The sequence below is a fragment of the Platalea leucorodia genome (assembly GCF_965183815.1).
Source record: "Platalea leucorodia genome assembly, chromosome: 6".
Lineage (NCBI taxonomy): Eukaryota > Metazoa > Chordata > Aves > Pelecaniformes > Threskiornithidae > Platalea > Platalea leucorodia.
Window position 1 is genome coordinate 47059753 of NC_138828.1, and position 23654 is coordinate 47083406.

Consider the following 23654-nt stretch of genomic DNA (forward strand, 5'->3'; position numbering starts at 1 on the left):
GCTGTTTCTCAAAATAAAATGATTAGGTTAAATGTATTACTACTTTCTTCTAGTGGGACAAAGCTCTCTCAGTTGCACCTGGTGTATCAATGAAATATTGGAGGAAGTTAATGCAAAGGTAAGCTAATAAAAATACGATGCTGAATTTTAGCTTCTGTCCATAAAAGGACACAGACAAGTAGGAAGGATGGATATTAATATCAGTTGTACTTGGCTTTTGTTACAGTTACTTTTTGTTCAGTAAGGGTTGGGATGGAACTGTAGAGGATTTCAATAACAATTTTGTGTACAGGAATCAAGTTAAAGCGTTGAGCATAAATTGCAAATTTAAATGGAAACACTTCAGTGCAGTATCCACCGTTTGCACGTGTTCTGAGGTCTGGAAAGGCAGATGGGTTTCAGTGAACTTTATATGGCTTCATCTAACACCTATACCATAGAGATAAGTTTAGTGATCAATTATATATGTAGATCTTTCTTGTTTGTTTATTCATTTGTTTAATTAGGAGAGCTGATCAGTTAATTCAGGAAGAAAATGATGATGTCATCCCATACTGTATAGCTATCGGAGATGTGAAGAAACTAGTTTCTTTCTTTACTTCAAGAGGCCAGCTTAAAGAGGCTCTGCTTGTTGCACAGGTATTATGAACAGCAGTGTGGGAGATGTATTTAGCTATTTGTTTCTAACTGAAGAGGACTAGCATATTTAAAAGGCTAGCTCTGTTCACTTTTGCAAAATGGCTACGTAATGATACCCTACTCTTTACTTTTGTATTGTACTGACCAGTTTTTATGCAGAAATCATAAAAAGGTATCTCATGCTTACCAGTTTTAAGCCTGATTCTTCTAAATTGCAATCAAATTCCCATCATGAAAACTGATGTATTCATTTTTGGTTGAAGTAGAAAATTAACCTGATTTTCAGCAGTCTGTATTGCCCTTAACATCTAAGACATGTAGGATTTCTCTTGCATTTCTACTGAGGTTTTGGTTATACTACTTCCTATAGAATCTTTGGGTGAAACTGCTCAGTTGCAGTAGTAATCAATATAGGAAATCAATCTTTTAAATTAATGCAAAAAACAGTACAAGAGATTACCAAAAGTGTGTATGTCCCTTCTGCTTCCTAATGTAGACACAAGTTAAAGGGTGCACAAAACATGAAAGACTGATACTTTGTTTCACTCTTTCTCACTATTCCTTTATTCTTTTTGAGTAATTTCTGCAGGCTTAATATAATTTGTTAAATAAACTGTCAGGACTTGTCCCTGGTACGTTCTGTCATGCCTACCTGTCCTTGAACATTCTGTTGCCTTAGAGATAAGAATTTTAATAACGCATATGAATTTGTCCTTTAGAAATTGTCTGTCTATATGTTGTTGTTCTTCTCATAGTAGCTGAATAGTGCACAGAATTGAACTTTTAAGGTATGCTTAAATTTAACAAGTTCTAATGTTTGGACCTTAAAGCACCTTAAAGCTTTAGAAAAATCTTAATTTTTCTTGTAAGAAAGACATTTCAGGGGTTGCTTTTATTACAAGTCATCGAACAGTCTTTGTCTTAAAGGTTTAATCAGATAATATTAAGCAATAAAATACCAGGAGTTTCTTTCCCTTTTAACTGAGCCCTGAGTATTAATGTTGTTATCCCAGCTACACCTTAAAGCACATGAAAGAATTTTCTTTTGAGCCAAACTGATCTCTTCTCGTTTAATGTTAGAAATAATTTATTGCCAGCTTGTGCCACTATATAAACCTTTCCAGATCTGCTGTTATGCCTACTGAGAAGTATCTATGGAGTTCATCCTTTACTCACAGCCACTTGCTCCTTGGGGTGTAAAAATCAAGGTTGTAGCCCTCACTGTCCATTTCAGGTGTATTCAAATGCTGGAAAAATCCTGTACAAATGCGTAGGGAGGAAGAGGTCTCTTGCTTCTGTAGAATTTCTTGTATGGCTGGATAAAACTAGGCTAAAATTTAGCTATGAATAAGTTCATTGGTTTAAACATTTCCTGTGTTATAACTGGGCTTTAGAAGGATTTTTATAGATCTTAGATTATTTTTTGTTGTTGTTGAAAAATCACATTTCATGTTCAGTTTGATTGGTGCATTAATTAATTCATTTTTTTATTCACTTCTAGGCAGCTTGTGAGGGAAATATACAGATGTCACCGCTCTCCACTGCAAGTGGATCTTCAAATTCTGGTGGAAACAATACAGATGATTATAACGAGTAAGTTGTTCTAGTTTATATCTAAAGCCTCATTTTAGTGCAGAATGTGAAGTCATCAGGGGAGATAAACCTTAGTGGTTTAATTTGGCATCAGCAATGTAGAATTAGACAACAAAATATTACATCTTCTAGTACTTAGTTGACAGTTACTAACTAACTGATGCTACACTGAATAATTCCCCCATTGTGCCTCCTTCTGGAACCAAATGGATTTTTCATATGTATGTATTATAATTATAAACATACTTTTAATTTGCTTGATATTTAAGGTGCGTTCCTATGCACTTAAATATGTAGCATATTAACTTAGAACTTTTGGTAAGTAGAGTAAGATTTAGCATTAATAAGTATCTATGAGAACCTCTGTTTTATGCATCTCCTCCTCCTGAAGCTTCACTGCTTATCATCAGTGGAGTTTCTGACAATGTACACTAATGGTCATATTTTCATTGTGTGTGCCCATAAAAGAAACGATGCATCTCTCCTTGTTTAGAACAGTGCTCAAAAACCTAAATTACATTATCAAGTTATATGTGTAGTAACAAAAGCAGCTTGGAGGCTGTGTAGTTACTTCGTTGACATGTGCAGTTTTTGAACAATTAGAGATTTATGCAGAGTTCACAGGTACAGAATTAATATCCAAGTATTTGATTTTTTTTTTCTTCTGTCAATCTGAAGAGACATTTCCATACTGATGTAGATTTTGGGAAACTGACCCACCTAAATATGCACCAACATAAGTAGTGGATGAAGCTCAAACTGATTGCATTTTGAAAGCTAGTGGTGTCGTTACCTGTCAGTCAAATATAGAAATTTTAGGGTACAGAAGGAAATGTGATGACTTGTTCATAAATTAAAGAGCCAAAGAACACCAACCTTTAAGTGACCTTGCAGAATTCATGTTTTGTTTTCGCAGGCTCCTGCACAAGGTCAGTAAAGAACTGGCAGAATGGTATTTCCAGGATGGCCATGCAGTGCTTGCAGCATGTTGCCATCTGGCTGTTGAAAATATAGAGGTAATTATTTTTTTCTCTTTAACTATGGAAAGGCCAGCATTGACTTCCTTTTTACATCTCCAGATGTTAACTGTTTTTTAAAATGTATGTACCACATTCTAAAATGTATTACTTATACTTGGTATTTGCTTTGTATATATTTATATAGACAGTTTGATCCTTACAATATTGAAGTTAGTAGCAAAACTCCCCTGAGTCTATTAAATTCAAGATTCCTGTCATGCACAGAAAGTAGTATGTTACTATTTAATTGTATTTTCATATATACAGTATCTTGTTATATTAGAAAATATAAGGTACCTACATACCTTACATGTATACATAAGTATTACTGTTTACTGTGACTCAAAAGACCCATTCAGAACTGGAACTTCATTGTGCTACAAAAGATGCGATCTCTGCCTTGAAGAATTTGCATTCTAAATGGTGAATAGGAAAAAACCCTCTACCCCTCAGTACAAAACCAGGGCTGACATGTAGGAAACATTTTATTAGATTGTCATTTTGTTTGTAGTTTTACAAACAAAATTTTGTTTCTTTTCCTCATTCTCTCTGGATTTTGTTGTTGCTGACCCAAGATGTTCTTCCTCCTCTATCCCCCCAAATGAATAAAAGTCCATCTTAACAAGCTGTTCAGAGAGAAAGCAATAATCAGTTAATACCTATATTTCAAAACAGACATGTCACGAGTTCTTGTGTAGTCTCTTACTGTTTAATATTCTGCTATGCCTTTCAGCATCTCCAGTTGCCCAGGGAGGGTAAGAACAGGAGAGTCCTTCCTGGTTGTTTGGGTTTTTTTTTGTGTGTCCCCTTTTGTCAAAAAAGAGGGGAAATATGTACTCGGAAAGCTAACATCCTTACTTAAGACTAGAAGGAATTTTTATCATGCTTTTTATGTATGATGTGCAATCCTTTTGGTTGAATAAAGGAAGATTCTGCTAAAGGAAATCTATTTGGTTATTTAAAAACTGATTAACACGTGGTGCACAATTATTTACTTATTCAAGAGACCCAAATTATATATAAAGTTTCTTTAATGCATATTTTGTCCTTCTGTAAAAAACAGTCTCATAAATGAATGTCATATGCTCAACATGGTGAATCCCCAAAAATGCTTGTGTCCCTTAATGATATAATTTTTTCATTGAGCAAGCTTGCGATGGCAAACCTGATTCGTGGAAACGAACTGGAGTTGGCAATCAGTGTGGGTACTGTCTTAGGAGAAAGTGCAGCACAAGCAACACATTATGCCCTAGAATTACTAGCAAGAAAATGTATGACAGTAACAACATGGTAAGAATTTCTTAATCCACAGAGGATTTTTTTTTTTTTCCCCCTGACAAAATGATAATGGTGTTTCATTCTGAAACTTTTTATAGACACCAAACCACCATGGGTAGGTAGAATAAGAATTGCTGCTTGAATAAGAATTGCTGTATTAGACCTTTGAAGCACAGGGCATGCAAATGTTCAGCTTTAATCTCAAAATACATTATGTATGCATTGTAAATGAGAGAAGAGTCATTGTCAAACAAGAGTATGAAACCCGCTGAAAAAAACCTAGATACTTGGGCAATAGGTAGCATAGTAAGTCCTAGTCTGTACTGAGTAAAAATGCTTCAGACAAAGTAAGGCTACAATTGAATTATAAAGTCAAAAGGAACAGAGGCTTAAGTAAGATCTGTGAAATGATTTTTAAGTACTTGCTTGAAAAATACAAAAACCTAAGGGGCTGAGGAATTATTTTATATTGGTGTTGGGAATACAAGACAGCTGACAAGATTTAAGGATGAAACAGGATTACTATTTAATTCTGCAGGAGTAGGTCATTTCTCTGTTGCATCTAGGGGAAACTTTATCTCTGCTAAATTTTCTGTTCTTCCTTGTGGTGGTTTTACTTTGAAAGATACAGTTTTGGTCTGTTTTTTGTCTACCAATGAAAAGCAGAAAATCTTCCTAAGGTATATTTGGCAGCTGTACAGGTTTCAGAATTAACATTTCATAGGCCATGTGTGCTTAAACAGATATTTCAATTAAGCATCAGTTTTTCTGCTACAGTTGGTATTTGCTTAAGCACTTAGAGGTAGCCTGAGAGAAACATAGCGGAACTCCTCTCTACAGAGACAATGAAGCATTGTAGAAAGAGAGAAAATAAGAAATGGATGACTTGCTGCTTTGGTTTTGCAAGGATTTAGCATGTCTGCATTGCACCAGTTCTAACAGGGTTGTTTTGGCAACTCCATTTGCAGCTTTTAAAGCCTCTGAAGCTCTTTCTCTGATCTCCCTGCCTTCGTTGTGGAGAGTGAATTTTATGTAACCTCTGATAGGAAGCACTGGATGTGGAATTAAGAAAAATGGTGTATATTTTTTTCCAGTTCCGTAACAAAAGGTTGTTGTGATCTCAGTGCTGTAACAAGTACTTATAGTACAGCATTTACATGTATACACATAAAACTTCTGCAAACTTATGGTATGTGTACACTGAAGTCTACATGGGTATATGTGATAAAACTTTTTAATTGCTGTACTGCATATTGCCCAAATATACACCTGGATTTGTCAGTGGGTTTCATATGCTATACTGAACACGTATTACAGCTACACCCTGCAACCCTGGATTCTGGTTTGCAGCCATTACAGCATATTTGTCTGTTCTGTAGGAAAAGATCAGAGATTCCTGAATCTCTTCGTATTTTCTAATAAAGAGATACTGGCACAGCACAGTACCCCTTGGTCCACTGCATGTATAAGATCATGTATAGGGAAGCTGGAGTTCAAGGGCCTCTGATATTTGAAGGGCTCCTTTTTTGTTTTTACTGGTTGTTATGCTTAGGGATATCCATCAATTGGAAACATTTCATTGTAGAGACACACTTAATTGTAGACAACTCAAGGAATACCAAAAGGACCTTGATGGGTTAGTAATGAAATCAGTTATTGGTGGAATGTTTTTTGGGTTTTGGTTGGTTTTGGTGGGTTTTGTTTTTTGTTTTGAGGTTTGGTTTGGTTTGTTTTTTTTTTTCCCTTAGAAGTGCCCTAAAATATAAAATCCAAACAAAAAAATCAAAACTGAACGTTCATGCCCTTCCCCATCCTTCCAAATCTACAGCCTTGGGAAAATGTGTGAACACCATTTCCCTTTTATTTGTGTTTAGCATCTAAATACCGTTAAAAGCAACCTTCTGCTATTCAGAAGGCTAGTGGTATTTTACTTGAGATACTGAATTCTGCATATGCAGACTCAGCCGCCTGATTTTGTTGTTTTTGCTGACAGTGTTTGAAGCTTGATTATTAAAAAAACATCCAGGTAACATGATTTGTAGGCAATTATATGAGGGCTTCTTAGGATTGTTTTTAAATAAACATTTGATTTCATTTTTTTGGCTGAGCGATTTCTAATAACTTTAAAAAAAAAAAATCTTTAAATTGCCTATGAAGATGAGTACATGTGAGTAACTGACCTTGAAAATAGTTTAAGAAATTATGAAATACACTATATTCTCAAAGAGCCTTTCGGTATCTCAGAAAATTGGCTATAGCATGGTAATAGTATACAGATTTTTCCAAAGACCTTTTGGCATTAGCTTCTGTAGTTTGTCAAAAGGCATTGGAAAGATATTTTTTTGTTGTTAAACAAAGTCAGTTAACCTGACCCTTAGATTTGCTGTTGTAGTTTAATTATTTTCTATTAAATTTTTTCCTCTGTAAAATAAGAATACAAAACAAAGTTTTGTTCATTACTGTTTCAATGTCTTCCTTTTAGCTTTCCATCACTTGGATACAGGTATTTTGCTTGCTTATAGAAAGAGAGATTTGAAAAGCGTGTGACTTTACTAATGCTAAAAATAAGCTTAAACTAAGTGTTCTAATTTTTTAATTTGATCAATACTTGAAAGAGGGACAGAAAGCAGTTGTAAATATTGGACAGTAGCTTACTTGAACATTTTCAAGCCAAGGACCGCATTCTGAAAATTCCAGGGGAACTCAGTAGGAGTTTTTGCCTTACACAGGGGCAAGTCGGTCTTGTGGGTCACAAGAGAAATGATGTCTGCATGAATAGTCACAGAACAACCAGAATATTCAGTTATTAAAAGCTCAGTAGAATAGTTGTTTCAAAATAATTTATTAATATTTACATGTATTCCCTCCAGCTGCTTGTTGTGTTAAGGAGGGGGTAACAAATGGTAAAAAGTTAGGAATATTTCAGAAATATCTGTTTGCTGAAACACAATTTTCCTTTCAGAAGGATGAAAATAGGCATCACATTCTTTCCTTGTATAATCTCACTTTTGTAATGTCACAGAAGCACTAGCCATTCTGGGTGACTGAGAGATGCTTTATGCTGATGTCATGGAGCTCTAGAAGCCTGGAAGTTTGAGGATGGTTTCATGACACAGAGTCACATTAGCATCTTTCCTTCTTTCAAATTGGATAGGTTCTACTCTCCCTTCCCATCCCGGCTCACATATTCTTCCATCTCACTTTGAGGTGGTTCTGATGCTTGAGGATTGTACAGCTGTTTAATTCAACCAACTAAAGCAACAGAAAATTAACACTTCCCAAAAAAGATGAATAGATTAAGCCTCATTTATTGCACCAAAATAGAGACTGAGGTTGCTTCTGCTCTTCTCTGGAAATAGTATTTTTTTTTCAATAAACTCTTCTTTATAAAAGGAACGTAAAAGAGAAACAGAGTTTCCTCCTATTACAAACCATCAAGAGTAACAACATGTCATCTTTTGTTTGTGCAGGGATTTAGCAGCTGATCTTCTTATGATGATTCCTGATAATAAACTGCAGTTAGTAAAACTATGTGCTTTTTATCCTGGATGCGTAGCAGAAATAAATGACCTGCATGAAAAGGTACAATGAAAAAGAATGCGAACAAGAGGTTATGTATTGATTTGTTTACTAATTTCAGAAAATTTAAGGCCGAATAAATCTGTAGGATGAACTTGTCACTAAGTCTTATATGTTACATATCCTTTTTTGCTCTTTTAGTCTTCATTTGACTTTATTTTCAGTATTGCACAAGAACAACTTTAATTCTACTCTGTGTGTAGCCTTTCCATGACACAGGTTACTTCCTGAAGTAGCTTATGATCTTCAGAATTACCTGTCAGTGTGATTTATAACCTCCTCATCGCTGAAGTGCAGCCTAATCCTGTCTTGGCAGATCAGCTTTCTGTACTATCCTGAATTGTTTTGCATCTTACGTCTGTAATTTCCTGAAATCCCCCTTTCCTCTTCAGCAGCAGAAGGGTCTGCTTCACTAACTCCCTTAACGTTCAACTCAGACTGCACATCTATTAAGCAGTAGTAAAAAGTTCACAAAAACGTTAGCAATGGAAACTGATACTGCTTAAACTAAAGTTACAGAACCTTCTCCTCCTGTGTTGTTCTCTGATCTAGATGGCTTTCTTAATGCGCGTTATATGCAGGTATGTCCTTCAAACAATGACTCTTCTTTCAGAGAGTTTGATCTTATTGTTATGTGCTTCTTCAGTATTTCTCTGCATCTTGGAGAATTGTTTGAACATTACAAGAATTATTTGGCAAAACCTTTGTTTTCCAGTGTAATCTTCCTGATGTAGAAGAATGTATGCGATTGGCAGAGACAATTCAGGCAGATGGGGATGTATTCGAAACTATAAAGTACTATCTGTTAAGCACAGAACCTGAAAAGGCCCTTCCTATTGGCATTCAGTATGTGAAAGGTAGGTACTTGGATGAAGAAACCTTTTAAAGCATAAGTCATTTGTGTAGCTTGCCTCTTGAGATGTTTTTGTTTCTGTTTTTCAACAGAACAACTTTGTGGCTCAGATTGGACTTTAGATTCAGTCTGTCCATATCTTGATCTTCTAAGTTACATACGCACTGAACGATTAGTGTTGCATAAATGTAGTGAGTGAGTATATTTTCCTTACTTATTAAAGGGGAAGTTTCATTAAAGGAAACTTTTGGAATTAAAAAAATATAGGTGCAGACTGTTAGTATCATTTTTTGTTTACCAGAAGAGGGGTACAAAAAAATTGCAACAAGCAGGCTAGTTCCCAATCTGGAGAATAGAATGTGGAATTTTCCTAAATTTTCAAGGTTTAGCAAGAAGAAAAAAGATATTTTACTGCTTCTTTCTCTATGGGGCATTTACAATGGGTGAATCAATGTTGGTCTTATTTGAAGACTCTCACTTTGATCAGCTCTGGTTTCAGTTTCTTGAAGAAACAGAGCAGTAGTACCACACATAATATGGGGTTTATGTCAAAGTGTTAAGGAAATTTGAGCTGTCACTCTCAGAATTAACTCTAAAATAGTTGGATGGCTGTGGTTCACCTTCATGACAGGTGGTTGAAGCTAGGCCTGGGTGCCTGCACAGGTGTATGTGTGAAGAACTAAAAGGAGCAAAAAGCTTAACTCTTATCTGTGGCCTGTGGGAAAACTTGGTGAAACTTAAGTCCACGCTAATATGTGGGGCAATTTTGTTTACATTTAGAGTTTTATCACATTGAGAGGTCTGAGTGAAATTGTTTTTGTAACTTTAAATGATTGTGCTTAATAACTATGTGTTATACATGCTATTTAATATTTAATAATTGAGATCAATGTAAAGCAGATGGAATCTGTTTCAACAATTACATCACATAGAAAGTAAGCATAATCAGCAAACATATGTTCTCCACAAAAGATAGATGGATAAATTAGGTTTTAAAATTATAATTTGAATATGAGTTTGTTTAATGTTTTTGCAAATGCATGTTATTGTTCATGATTAATACTTATCCATTTATAGATTTCGGAATGAGCTGCTGATTTTGTGTGGTTACATTGGTGCTTTACTTGCTATCAGAAGACAGTACAATAGCATTGTACCTGCACTTTATGAGTATACAAGGTAATATTATGGTTTTCAGCAATACAGAAATCCCAGTCACTGTTATCATGCATGCCATACATTGTCCCCACTTCCCCCCTGCCTCCCAGTGGGAAAAAAAAAAAAAAAAACACACCACACACACAGAAAAGAAAAACCAAAAAAAAAAAAAAAAACCCAAAAACCCCAAACCCTGAGTTCCCAGTTCTGTTATAAAGTTATAAAGGTATATCCATGCCTGCATATAGAACCTTCTTTACTTTCTTTATGCATTACACATGTAGGAGTTTTTGAGGTAATGCAACAAGTTGTGAATCCAGGATTTCAGTCAAACTCTTAGTTCTGTAAGAAAAACAATTTTTAGAAGTAGATGAGTATTTAGCATTACCTCCATGCATGATTATATGTTGATAGTAACAGTTCTAATTTTGTATCTGTGTGGACCATGTGTCAAGACTTGCTCAGTAGCAACAAGGACAAGCTTTGAATTTACAGTTTGTAACTGGGCACTAGCTTGATTCCCACCAGGAAACCTGGCTTGATCTTCTGTTACTCAGTGAGCTAATATTCCCAGGCATTAATACACTTGACCTGGCTCACTTGATCTGACCTCTCCTGGTCCTGCCCACTTATTCCAGCTCAACCCCAACCAGTCACCTGGCCAGGCCCACCTGACTAGACTTGACCGACTTGAACCAGCTCAGCCTGACCCAATTGACTTGACCTCACTCACTTCACGTGACCCAACTTGGCCCATGTGATGTGACTGGACTTGGCTTGACTTGACCAGACTTGGCTTGACTTGATCCAGCCCACTTAACTTGACCAGACTGGGCTTGACCCAGCCCAGTCCAGCTTGGCTCAACCCACTTGACCCTACTCGACCTGACCCACTTGATTTCACTTGGGACACTTGACCTGACCTGACTTGTCCCACTTGGACTTGAACCGACCAACTTGGACTTCAAAGGAGAAATATTAAGATCAATAAGATAAAGATCTTATTGATCTTAAAGATCTTACCTGGTAAATAAAATAGGCCTACATACAGTACTCTAGCATTCCTTCCTCAGAGTATAACCACGACTGTTTAGTCTTCCTGTCTGGTTTGGTAACAATACTGCTATCCAGCTGACTAATTTCCACTTCTCCCTCACAATTTGGGACTGTCAAATCCCTTTGGTTTTGTTACCTGACTTGCTGGGTAGCAAGGCCAGCTCCAAGATGTCACTGATTTCATAGCGCAAGCTGGATTGGCATTGTTCTAGCTGTGACTGCTCCACTAGCTGCTCTGACTGACCACTGTGGCTTTGCTAACAATTTCAGCTCATTTACCTCTTCATCAAGAATAAATGTTACATATATGTTGTCCACTCCTTTCACACCTTACCAGAATTGTGAGCTTTCCTACACCTCCTGATATTTTATCAGAGTTGCCTACCAAGGATAATGAAACAACATAAATTTAACATGTCTTAGATCTGTGTGTTTGCCCCTTTTCTTCCACTCCTCTACATTAGGTGTCTCGACAGCGCCCCTTTCCTCTTAGCCATCCTCATCTCTGAAACTTGGTGAGAGGCTAGGGAAAAGGGAAAAGGACGGGGCTTTTGTTTTATTTATTTTTTACTGAGCCACCACACTTATGTATGGAAAACAAGAAGATGAAATATAAGCTCTTACAGAAGGGCTATTCTGATATGGAAATTAATAGACTAGTAAGAAGCCAACTCAGTTTATGGTACTTTGGCTGTCAAGCTTTACATTTTCCTGGGATTTAAAGAAGCACAGAACAATAGTGTTCTAATTTTTTTTTTTTCTCAGATTGCCCAATATTTTCAGCATTCATAGATTTTTTTTAGATTCCAGCCCATCTTAAACTGGACACTTTAATGCTTAAGCTGGACATTTTTAAAGTATCCCAGCACAAATGGAAGTTTGCTGAATTAGGTCAGGTAATGACTGTCCCTTGTATTATATTTTGATAAATAAAAAATGCATCCACTGCAAGAATTTTGAAACTGTTTTCCACAAGTAATCAGGTGAAACAAGGCTGTCCCAGAGCATGTATTGAACCGTGTTACTCTAACTGTATTTTTATCATATCCACTATATATAGGCAAAAAGGGCCCTTAATTTTAGTAAAGTTGTCATTATTAAAAAATAAGAATGCATATAGCCTTAAAATATAGAACAGCCTCAAAGAAAAAAAAAAAAGGAGCTAATTAAAGACAGGAAAGATTAAATAAGAAGGTGTAAATAGGGATAATTAAAATCAAACTTAAATGAAAAGGTATACTTTTATATCTAGTAATTTAATATTTCTAAGGTTTAATATAGTGATTATCATGAAGGATCAACTTATTTCCATATCCAATCAAAAATATTTTTATATTACTACTATCTTGTTTATCTTTTAAGAAAATATTCATTGTTAGAATTAATTTGGACTTTAATTATTTGCATTCCTTTTCAGTCAGCTTTTAAAAAGACGGGAAGTATCTGTACCTTTGAAAATTGAACAGCTTTCTGAGGAACTAGATGCATGGAGAGCTTGTACTCAATTAAACAAGTAGGTGGACAAATATAAAACTACCATGAATAAGACTATTAATATTTAAATGTTTAGTTGTAAATACAGTATTTATTTCCTTTGTAAAATCTGAATATGAATGTAAAACATTAGTACTTTATGGCTCTTAATTTCCAACAAAAATTAAGATGTATAGTTGAAAAATAAGTGTCTTTTTGTTCATAGGCCTACTGATGAATTGCCATGCACCCCGCCATCTGAATCACAGAGAACAGTGTATTCAATACTCGTATCACGAATACAAGAGGAGCCTCTGAAAGGAATGGTTGGGCCAGACTATGTCACTGGATCAAATCTTCCTAGTCATTCAGATGTTCACATCTCTTGTTTGACAGGGCTAAGGATACAGGTATGGTTTCAGAGAGCTGAGGTGTTCTTGCTCGGTGATAGCATTGACTAGTTGTGAGGTTCCCATAAATCTAAGGTTGCTCCCATCATTTAGGAGAAAAACGTTTTCCCTGTTGTCACAGTAGCAGAAGATAAAGAGGATAAGTGCTGACATCTGCCATATAAGAAAGGCTATATAACGAATTGTCCAATCAAGTAATTGCCCAGTTTCCCAATCGAAAACTTCTTAATTTCCATGGGAAAGACAGATTTCCTTTGCCAGATGTTGTGTCTAAATTGCATGTGACTTATTGCCTACTACCTCACCACAGCTTGAATAAAACCCAGGAAATTGTTTATCTTCAACTACATACTAACATTAATCTGTTGTTAGTATTTATCATTATGGAAATGCATACTATAAAACTTGTAAGTCATGATTAATTAAAGCCAGATATTAGGAGACTAAATATTCAGATGTATTTATTCATCACTCACATAGAGCTTTATGATCAAAACATACTAGTCCTTCTAACACCTCTTTGGTATGTTGTTATTTCCATAAAGGGAAAATTGACAGAGCCTGAAAACACTATTCTCAAGTGCCTCAGCATGAATTTACTCTCTTACATGAGGTTGAGTCTGTTTCCTCTGTCCAGTGCAAGATGCCAGCCCAAAGAGTAACAGGGTTGTTCAGGGATAAAGAGGGATAGTTTTGCATCAGAAATTGGAGATTGCAAAATGCTAGTAGGATTTTTGAGGTAAACAAAATTCACAACTGCACACCATCAAGTCTAAAAAAAAAAAAAAAAAAAACTTGCTGCCAACACTTCCACATCAGACCAGTGGTCTCTGGCTATGGCTATACTCTCAACTTTTGCTAACAGCCACTTAAAGCTGCCGTTGTTATAATCCATTCAAAAAGAAGAGCAAATATGGTGTCACCAGCTTGTCATCTGCAATATCTTTATTTCTGGATTAGCAAACATGAGGAGTCATTACTTTAGGCATGCAGATCAGCTCACAAATCACTTAGTTAATGCTAAGGCATAGTAGCCTAACTGCATGGGTTTGCAAGTCTTAAGTAGCAAGTTTGGAGAGCCTAAGTCTTTAAGAAGGCACTTAAACTGAATTGCAGCTTTGAGATCATATTTTGTCAAATGAAGAAATTAGCAAATAGCTTTTATTCCATCAGATAAATTAGTATTTCGTCCTTTTCATAGTGAACATTTGAAATTATTCTGTAGACTGCATGTAGACTCCATGTTTTCGAACAATTCATGGAGGCATTATAGTGGTTTTTTTGTAGATGGAGAAACACATAGATCAGCACAGATAATGACAGACACAATGAAATATGTACAGTATTCTGAAGGAAAAAAACTTGTTACCTCAGTTTCAAATTCAGGCTAAATTTAACTCTGGAATAATTGACAAACATATATAAAATACCACAAATATTAAAAATCAAACTAAAAAGTTAAAGATTATGAAATGTTGGGTCTCCAGATTTTGGAACATAACAAGTTCACTCGATTTATAATGTGTAACTATTATCAAAGCTTTTAGTTGGTGGGGTACAGTTTTTGCATGGACATAGATGATAGATGTAAATCAGGTTTTCATGTTCTCCTCAGTTAAAACAAAATGTGCTTTCTGTTGTGGTTGCCCTTACACAATACATGTGTACTTTCTTTTTCTTTCCCTCCCCAAACATTTTTGCTGTGCAGGGTCCAGTGTTCTTCCTTGAAGATGGAAAATCTGCTGTTTCACTGAATGATGCTTTGATGTGGGCCAAAGTGAACCCTTTTTCACCACTAGGAACAGGAATACGACTTAACCCATTCTGATGAGGTGTTTTCCTCTGTACTTTGTAGTGCTTAAAATAACACTCTGGGGGTTAATACTGATTTAACCTTGACTGTCAAAGGACAGAAAGATGGCAGTTGACTCCTTCTGAAGGGCAATTACTTGGACTTTGAAAATTGTAAAATGAGAACAAGAAATGGATTTCTATACAAATGTTTGTTGATAATCCAAAGAAAAAGTTATTTGAGAATCCAAAGAAAAAAAAAAAAAGTCCTAACTTCATAGACAGCCATGTCTTTTTCTTAAATAAGAATAGTGTTATCAGACAATACAGACATATTTCAGTCAACTCTGTGTAAACAGATGCCTTGTAAGGGAAGTAAGCAACTATCTGCACATTATCAAAATATAGATAACAAACTGTGAAATCCATAAACACACTTTCAAATACATAATAATAGAATGACTTTATTGATAGCCACTGCAACCTGTTTTTAGAATGACTGGAATCCTGCGGCTGTTTCACACGTTGTGTACCCCTTTTTAATTTTAACTAACTTTTACACACACGATTCTATAGCAAAAATAAAATTTAAAAGTGCTTAGATGATTTTTTTCATCCATTAATTATTGTGCTTTAATAGCCGTTCAAAGATGTTTACTAATGTTTTGTTTAGATAGGTTTGAATATCTAGATTATAAAATTCTATTTTCTAATAAGTTCATCTTTGGCAACTGTCCCCCTTAGACTTTCACTGGAAGCTAAAATGTATTTATAAAACTTTTTTTTTTTTTTTAAAAACAAAGGGTTTGTAAGGACCAAACAGCAAATGTATTGAAATTATTTAAATATGTTATATACATTTAAAATACTTGCTTTCTTTTTACATTTTGTATTAGTTATAAATAAACACATAGTATGACAGATCAGAAGTAAATACTTGTGCATATATTTTTATTTACTAAAGCTGTGCTCAAATGGAAAGAAAATTATGGCAATAGAATACTAAGAATATTTAAATTTTAAAGCTGTGTATAGTATTGAATTTAATCATAAGGCAAATCTTATTAATAATTATTATTATTAATAATTCTTAGAAATGCCTGTAGAAAAGATGCCTAAAATATTCTAATAATGCCTATAATAATATTCTTTATTAGCTTAATTGATGGCATACAAGCAGAAATCTACTTTATCTGTGGTTACGGTTTTTGCTGCTGCTTTCCAATAAATGTTAAAATCCTGATAGTTACATAAAATGTAAAGAAGTTGCAATTAAAAATTGGCAGAACTATTTCTAGAGAAACTGTTGTAAAACTGGAAATAACGCAAGGTCTCTCTTAGACCCTATTGAACAAAATCCTCAATATATAGGTAAGCAATGCCCTCATTTAACTAGAAATAACAATGCCACCATGCTGGAACGGTGGGATGGAAATTAGAAAGAAAAAAATTCCCATTTTGTTCCCCCCCTTTAAAAAGTTAAAATTTCTTTCTGTCAATGTTGGATTTCAGAAATAAAAATTTCGTATTTTTTGAAAGAATTTTCCAGCAGTCAGTATCTGATGTGTTGCTTCTGTCAAATGAAAGACTAGCTATATTTTAGCACATAAATTGTACGACCTTGTATGTAAAAGTTGTTAATACAGAGTTGGAGAGCAAAGGTGAGAACTGAACATGCAGCCCCATGACCGACGATTGGGATCTGAAGGATTGACTCAACTGCCACTCTACTGTATTTAAAATCTTTTGCTGTGTCCTAAGGATTTTTTTTACCGATATTTCACGGTTTAAATATCTTACAATATGTAGTATAACTGCATCAATTTGTTGTGCATAAATTGTGCCTTAACATGGAATCTTAGACAAATTTACTCCCTCTTTAAATTAGAGAGTGAGGGTTAGGAACTCTTTCATTGCTGAAACACAAAAATTAAGTCAAAGGGCACTTTCTATATCGGGAATGCATCAGGTAACAGTCATTGTGAGTAAAACGAGGTTGCACTTTCTTTAAGGTGGTTGTACCCCATGCGGTGAGTGAGGGGAACATGCAGAAAAGGTTGTAATTGTGTCTGCTGCTACAACTGTGGTTGCAACTGTCAAACTATAGATTCATCCTTTTCAAAAATAATTTCAGATTGTTTGCTAATGTGTGACTTCATTGTCTGGCACAGCTAGTCAAACACAGATATTTTCCCCTTAATATTAAAGAATCTTTTGTCTTCAAATGATTGTTTGACTCTTCTGTAAAAGTCATAGTTCTATTTGAATGAAGAAATGTATCAAGCTATACAGCTAGTGCTTTCCAATTACTATTAAATCTCGGTTAAGTTTAACATCACTTTATCCCTACAAACTCAAATTCATTGTTCTGTTGAAAGAATCTGACCAACAGTACTGACAAGCTTCACAGACTGCAGTCACAAATGAGACTTTCCTAGGTGGGTTCCAAAACAATACCAAAAATCTATCATGCTATAAACTCTTCCCATTGCAAAGACTGCCTTTAAGATGAGATATGACTCGGGAAAACTATATTAAAAGAAACAGTGGCTTTGAAGATTCTAAGTATTAAAACTCCATAATTTAGGAGTGACAATGCTGTTTTAATCACCTTGTAGTTTAAATTTAGTGTACAATTTTGCAGTTAAACAGTGAAAGAAGGCCTCATCTTTCCTTATGAAAGCAGCATTTTAGCCCTGTATATACATAAAGCCGGAGCACTACCATCTTCTGAGGGTATGGCTATTGGAACCACTGTAGACTATTGGTGGTGGGAAAAGGGAAAAATACATACAAAGAACCTGAAAATTGATCTGACTGATCAAAGATGGTGAACTACGTTGTCCCAAACTTGGTTTAATGTTAAACCAGCCTTTAAAGCAAAAAGCACAAGTTGCTCACTTCAGCAGTATGTTAAGCATCTGATCAGTTAGTTGTTCAGGTTTCTAGTTTATTTGCAGTTATTACCCTTCCCCCCACTTGACTTAGACACCCAGATGATCTTGGCAGCTGTGTAAAATGAATATTACACCAAAAAAAAAAAGAAACAACCTCTCTAAAGAGAAGGGGAAACATCAAACAGGTTGTATGGTAAAAGTGTTCTGTATCTTCTTTTTAAATCGAATGATTTGTATACGTTGAAAAAAAGCTAAAATGGGATGGCTTCAGCATTTTGGAGGCATAACATGCATGAGATCATCACAAATAAGCATGGAATAGAATGTTGAGAGATTACCCAGTATGTCTTGAAACCACACATGCTGAATTTGAACAACTTAATGATTTTACTCTTCAAATAGTTAAACATCTTACTTGGCAAAGCAGGTCCAATATTGAAGAAAAGAAAAAAAACCACTGACTTCTGACAAACTGTGATCATACACATACTTCTGATGATCCAGAGCAAATATTTCATTTGATGCCTGTCAAAGATGCAGCTAAAAGACCGACTGACCTGAAGTTTAATGTCTAAACTCTGCTTGCATATGCTTCATTTACTCCTGCAACTACTACTGATAGCAAGAAGCTGGAAGAAGTAGAGTCCCACCTTGGCCTGTGGCATAGCAGAGACTGATAGGGGCATGTTAGGTTCCATGTTGGTGCCAGCATTTTGAGGACACTGAGAACTCACAGGAGTGAAGAAAAGGGCTCCAAAATGAAGTGAACGGGAGAACTCAATCTCATTTGGGAAACAACGTTGATATGGCCATGATGTCTTTTAATTGAGACAGAGCGTCTTCCAAAAAAAAAGATGCGCTTTAGTTAAAGCACTGGTTAGGAAGCTGAATGTAAGAAAATTTAAGTGAAATGCAGTGGTGTGCAAGACAGAGAAGGTCAAACTAGACAGGCTAATGATCTCTTCAGACCTCAAAATACCTGAACTGGTTGCAGTAAGACTGATGCATGTACAAACATTTGCAAGATTGGATTGATTTTTTTTAAAAGGTCATATAATTTGTCTTACAGAGGAGAAGAGTAATAACATTAAAATGAACAGAATTATAAACTCAAAGTGATTGATTTAAAAATATCCTTTTACTCTTGAAGACCATTTGATAATATCACTGACCCAATTCCTATCACTCCTTATCCACATGTTAAATTAACCTAATTAGCAGAAGAAGGAAATAATTGGCTACTGCATTATCGCTCCACCTGCTCTCCTTAAGGCTAACAAACCCAGTCCTCCCAGCCACTCCTTGCCCGTCAGCCCGCTAAGCGCCGTGGTGGCCCTTCCTGGGCTCGCTCCCATATGTTATGGCTGTTCTGTGCTGGGTGGCCCGACGCGGAGTGCAGTACTCTGGGAGCAGTCTCCCAAGTGCCATAAAGAGGCTCGGAATCACTTCCAAAGGCGCTGGCATATTTCACCCTTGCTGACTAACACAGCCCAAGATGCTGCAAGGGCACTGTTCAACTTGTCGTCCATCAGGAGCCCCTGCGTCCTTTTCTGCAAAGGTCCTTTCTAACCAGCTGGCCGCAGCCTGTAGCGATGCGTGGGTTACTCCATCCCCAGTGCCGGACTTTGTCGTTGCTGAGTGTCGTGTCCTGCCGGCCCATTTCTCCAGGCTGTGGAAGTCCCTCTGAACCTGGAGGGCCCTCCAGCATGTCAGTCACTCCCCTATTTGCTATGCGTGTCCTCCATCCCATTGTCCCAGGTCATTAATAAAGACATAAACCAATACGGGCCCAAGAAGTGATCCCTAAGGGAGATCCCTTGTAACCGGCCATCAGCTGGACAGCCTCTACAACCCTTTGGTCGCAGCCCTTTGAATATGGCAATCCAGCCAATTTTCCGTCCACCTCATGGACCACTTTTACCCACTCTGTGTCTCAGTAATTTGACTGCAAGGGCACTATGCAACATCGACTGCTATCCCCTTGAACCCAGAGCCATGTATTTCTTTGAAGAATACCAGTGACAAGTTAGAGTATCTCTACAATACATATAATGATTCAGCCAAGAAGAGCTAAGGAACTCAGCAGCTTCTTTAGTAATAAGGAGTAGCAGAGGGCAGTATTTATCAATAACATGTTAACGGTGCTATTTATTAAATTTAAATTTTACTCCATAGCATGTCGCAAATCCTGATTTAGGGTCAAGGGGTCGAGTGCATCCATCACATAGCGTAACGCTGATAACGCTACCCAAGAAATGCTGCACGTAGGCCACGCAGCAGTCATCAAACATCATGAAACACTGGGAAGAATCCAGAAGACTGTACGCATGACCCACTTCACGTTATCCCCCGTGTGGTTCTAGTGGTACTCCCCAGCCACGTTTAGGTAAGCAAGGCAAGGGCGAGCGAAGGAGGCCTGCTGCTGGCTGCCTTCGGCTGGCGTTCTGACGCGTAGCGCTGTAGCTGTGGTAAAATACGACTGTCCCAAGGTCTGGTCCTGCTCTTCTGCTTTTTAAGAGAATAAAAACCAAAACCAAAACCACTCACTTGTATTCTCATTCTCACGTGCATATTAACGATGGCCTTAACCTTTAACACTGGGCTCCATCATTATTTCTGTTAGCCTGGTATTACTCTTGATAGCCTTTGAAGCTGCCCATCTGGCGACTGGGGGTAACTGTGCCTTATAAAAGCAGTCAGTGAAATCAACCTCTCTGTCTTGAAACTTTTTAATTCTGAAGGAAAAAAAAAAGTCTTCAGGAATTGATTACATATTAAAAAAAAAAAAAATCACTCAATATTAGTTAGTTTTTACAGTTCTATAACATATAATTACTTTTATTTTGAAAACAGGGAAACTAATATACAATTATCTTGAATAGCTTGACTAAAGCTATTTGGTCAAGCTGAAAGGAATCAACCAGCAGCCGGTACCTGGGCCTGTGAGCTCAATCAGCTGGGTTAAAGCTTCTCGAACTCTTCTTCCAGAGCCAAATTTCACTTTAAATCCCATTTATGACGGTGCTACTTCTCGCCAAATCAGGATAAGATACGAAAGGCATGGGGTAACCGGCCAGTGCTAGTGACGAACCGCCGCCCGGTACGGGTTACAGCCCCTGCCGAGGCAGCACAAGGGGGCGCGGGCGCCGGCACCGGGCCCCGCTGCCGCTCCCCGCCCCGGCGCGGCGCGGCGCACCCGCGGTGCTGCCCGGGGCGGGGCGGCGGCTCTGCAGGCAGCGGGGCGCGGGGCCGCCCCCGCCGCCGAGAGCCCCGCGCCGCCTCCCGCCAGCGGCCGTAGCCGGGCAAGGGGCGGGGCTGGCGGCGGCTCCGCTGCCTCCCGCGTTCGGGCCGGGGCCGATCGGCGCCGCGGCGCGGCCCGGCGGGGGCTGTGGGCGGGCGGCGCGGGGCCGGGGCCGGCCCCGGCGGCAGTCGCGTACGGCCTGCGTCGTCCCAGACACCCCTGCGGTGCCGTTTGTCTCCCGAGTGCGGTGCCAGCCCGCCTGCAGCGTTTCACAGCTGGGTTTCTTTGCAGAACTGAGATACTGCACTACATTTTTTTTTTTTTTACCCTGAAAACGTCTCATGGTACTTTTATGCTGGTATAATAATTCATATAACGAGATACTTCAGCCAGTATGAAGGCTCCTTCTGACCTTGGGTGTGCCGTAGCAGTCTTTTAACAGTGCTGTGACACGGTTCAATGTTTGTTTCAGGTCCTTGTTCTTAATATTTATTTTATATGTATTTCATACTGAGAATAAAACCCACCAGAGCCTCACTGTAAGTAATGGGGCCCCCACATAAAGAGAACAATAACAAGCCCGTTTCCTTTCATTTCTGGCTAAACAAGGGATCATTTTTTGGAAAGAATTTTACCAAACACTAATGTCAGGTATTTCATTGCTATGTATTTTTGGTATGTGGCATTAGCGTGGTCTGATCTGCCAGAGACCTGTTCCAGTACACAGTCCTGGCAGGGCAACTACAGCCATTCCCTATTTTGTTTGTTCCTGTTACATGGTAACAGAAGCGATGCCCATCCAACTTGGCTCAGCTTGCCCAAGTGACTCTATTTTCATATAATTATCTGGTAGCAAAAAGATTAAAGATTATGTTGAGAGCCGCATATTGCCCAAGATTGAAGTCATAATATTCCTGTAAGCTAGTTCTGGGTTACTCTTCTGGCGAGTCTCCCATTCTATAGAATTAAGGAGAAAGTAGTACCGAATACCTGTAAACTAAGATGGTCTTGCTTGCTCTTGGGATGACGGCGAGGATCAGTGGGAATGGTGGGAAGAGACATTGCAAATGCCACGAGAGCATGAACACACCTATTTGCGATGAGACGGCTTGGACTCTGACGTGACCCCCAGCAAAACTTCTATCATCATCTAGTTTTGTTTCGAACAGGTGTTTTGCAGAATAGCCACGCTGGCTGAAAACTCATCTGATTGTGTAGAACACGAGAGCGCTTTTTTTTTAATCACACTTTTCCCGAGTCAAACTTGAAAAGCGCTGTGCACACCTGAAGGTGAGGGTCTACGTGATCTCATTCTACATAGAAAAGCTCAACAGTGCCACAGCTGGCTTGGCACTGCCTTCTTTCTTGAAGTAACACGGTAATGCTATTGTACATAAACCCACAAATTACTAGTTTCTGGATGAAAACCAAACCCACCCAACTTGCTCCATTGCAGAGTACGTACGTTGCGGACTCCTAAGCAGCTCCTCTTACTTGCATCTGACTTGCCTGTACGGGGACTCCAGAAGAGGCCCTCACTAGAGTGAACAGAAGCAAACTAAGGTTACTTTTAACAAGGGCAAGTGTCAGAGCGCGGCATTTTTATGAGGTGGATATAATTTAGCAACTGAGTCAGCATTCTTCTTTGTGAAAACTTCCTCTATAGTTAGTTCCTCACTTAGCATCTTTCCAGTAGGAACATAAATACTGAAAGGAGTCACTGAGAAGGAATGGAAGAGGGTGAATCACCGCGGGCAAGTGGTAAATTTTCAGGTGCCTCATGCTTTGGTTTGCAGGAATTGAGTATCGGTCACTGAGGACGTAATCTGTTCTCAAAGGAAGACCAAATGAGAAGACTGAGAGAAGGAGCGCTGTATTTTGATGAAGCAGCCAGAACACCTTTTTTGACGTGACTGGCAATCATCACCATGCACGGGCATGAGCGAGGCGCAAATCTTTTGGGTTTTCTACTGTCTCTTGGGGGTGTCAGCATTCCGTCTCTGGCTAGAGAGCTGAACAATAAAATTTCAACCTGATCACAGAAATGCCTGCTAGAGCATTCTGGGATTCTGCAACATGATTTTTGGAGCTGGGTAATTGTTACAAACTAGACAGCAAGAGAAATAATGTCCTTTTCAGAGTGATACCTGTCCTGATACAGGGAACTGATGTATTTCTGGAGCCTTGCATCCACCTTCTGAACTTGAGGTTGAAGATTCAGTATCCACACCTCCATGATACGCGTTCAGAAACCTCACAGATGTTATAGAATAATATATGCCTTTCTCTGAAGCAAGTAATTATTTAATATGCCCATTGTTATGAAAGATAAGGAAAGAGCCCAGATAATTCTGTTTTAGAAGAGGAGTTCAAAAGTATCTCAACATTAAGGCTGTTGAGGAATAGGCCTCTGGAATTTTTAAAGTTGCTAATTGTACTAATAAACAGAGAATCCATAAACTGTGCATGGCTGAAAAAATTGTGATTATGTTCACAGCAGCATAATTCCAATTCACAGCACAGGCAGTGAGGAAGAATAAAGGAAGTTTCTCACTGTCATTAATGAATTGTCTCTACAAAGGAAAAGAAGAAAAAATGACATTATTTGTTTTATTTTTATCAATGTATATAGTGCACCTATCACAAGTATTTTTAGGTACACAAACA

The 23654-nt window shown here is 37.7% G+C and overlaps 1 protein-coding gene across 1 annotated transcript in view; it reads left to right on the forward strand.

Annotated features, from left to right (window-relative positions):
* WDR17 (WD repeat domain 17) overlaps positions 1 to 14886 on the forward strand; it is a gene marked incomplete at both ends in the record, with an annotated part of 48624 nt that extends 33738 nt beyond the window's left edge. Inside the window, 13 exons of the mRNA XM_082314960.1 lie at positions 54 to 118; positions 507 to 639; positions 2141 to 2232; positions 3149 to 3248; positions 4402 to 4541; positions 7012 to 7032; positions 8000 to 8111; positions 8824 to 8965; positions 9054 to 9156; positions 10039 to 10140; positions 12593 to 12688; positions 12875 to 13058; positions 14767 to 14886. Coding sequence (XP_082171086.1) covers positions 54 to 118; positions 507 to 639; positions 2141 to 2232; positions 3149 to 3248; positions 4402 to 4541; positions 7012 to 7032; positions 8000 to 8111; positions 8824 to 8965; positions 9054 to 9156; positions 10039 to 10140; positions 12593 to 12688; positions 12875 to 13058; positions 14767 to 14886 — 1410 coding nt within the window. The remainder of the gene's footprint in view (positions 1 to 53; positions 119 to 506; positions 640 to 2140; positions 2233 to 3148; positions 3249 to 4401; positions 4542 to 7011; positions 7033 to 7999; positions 8112 to 8823; positions 8966 to 9053; positions 9157 to 10038; positions 10141 to 12592; positions 12689 to 12874; positions 13059 to 14766) is intronic.
* Positions 14887 to 23654: the final 8768 nt, after the last annotated feature.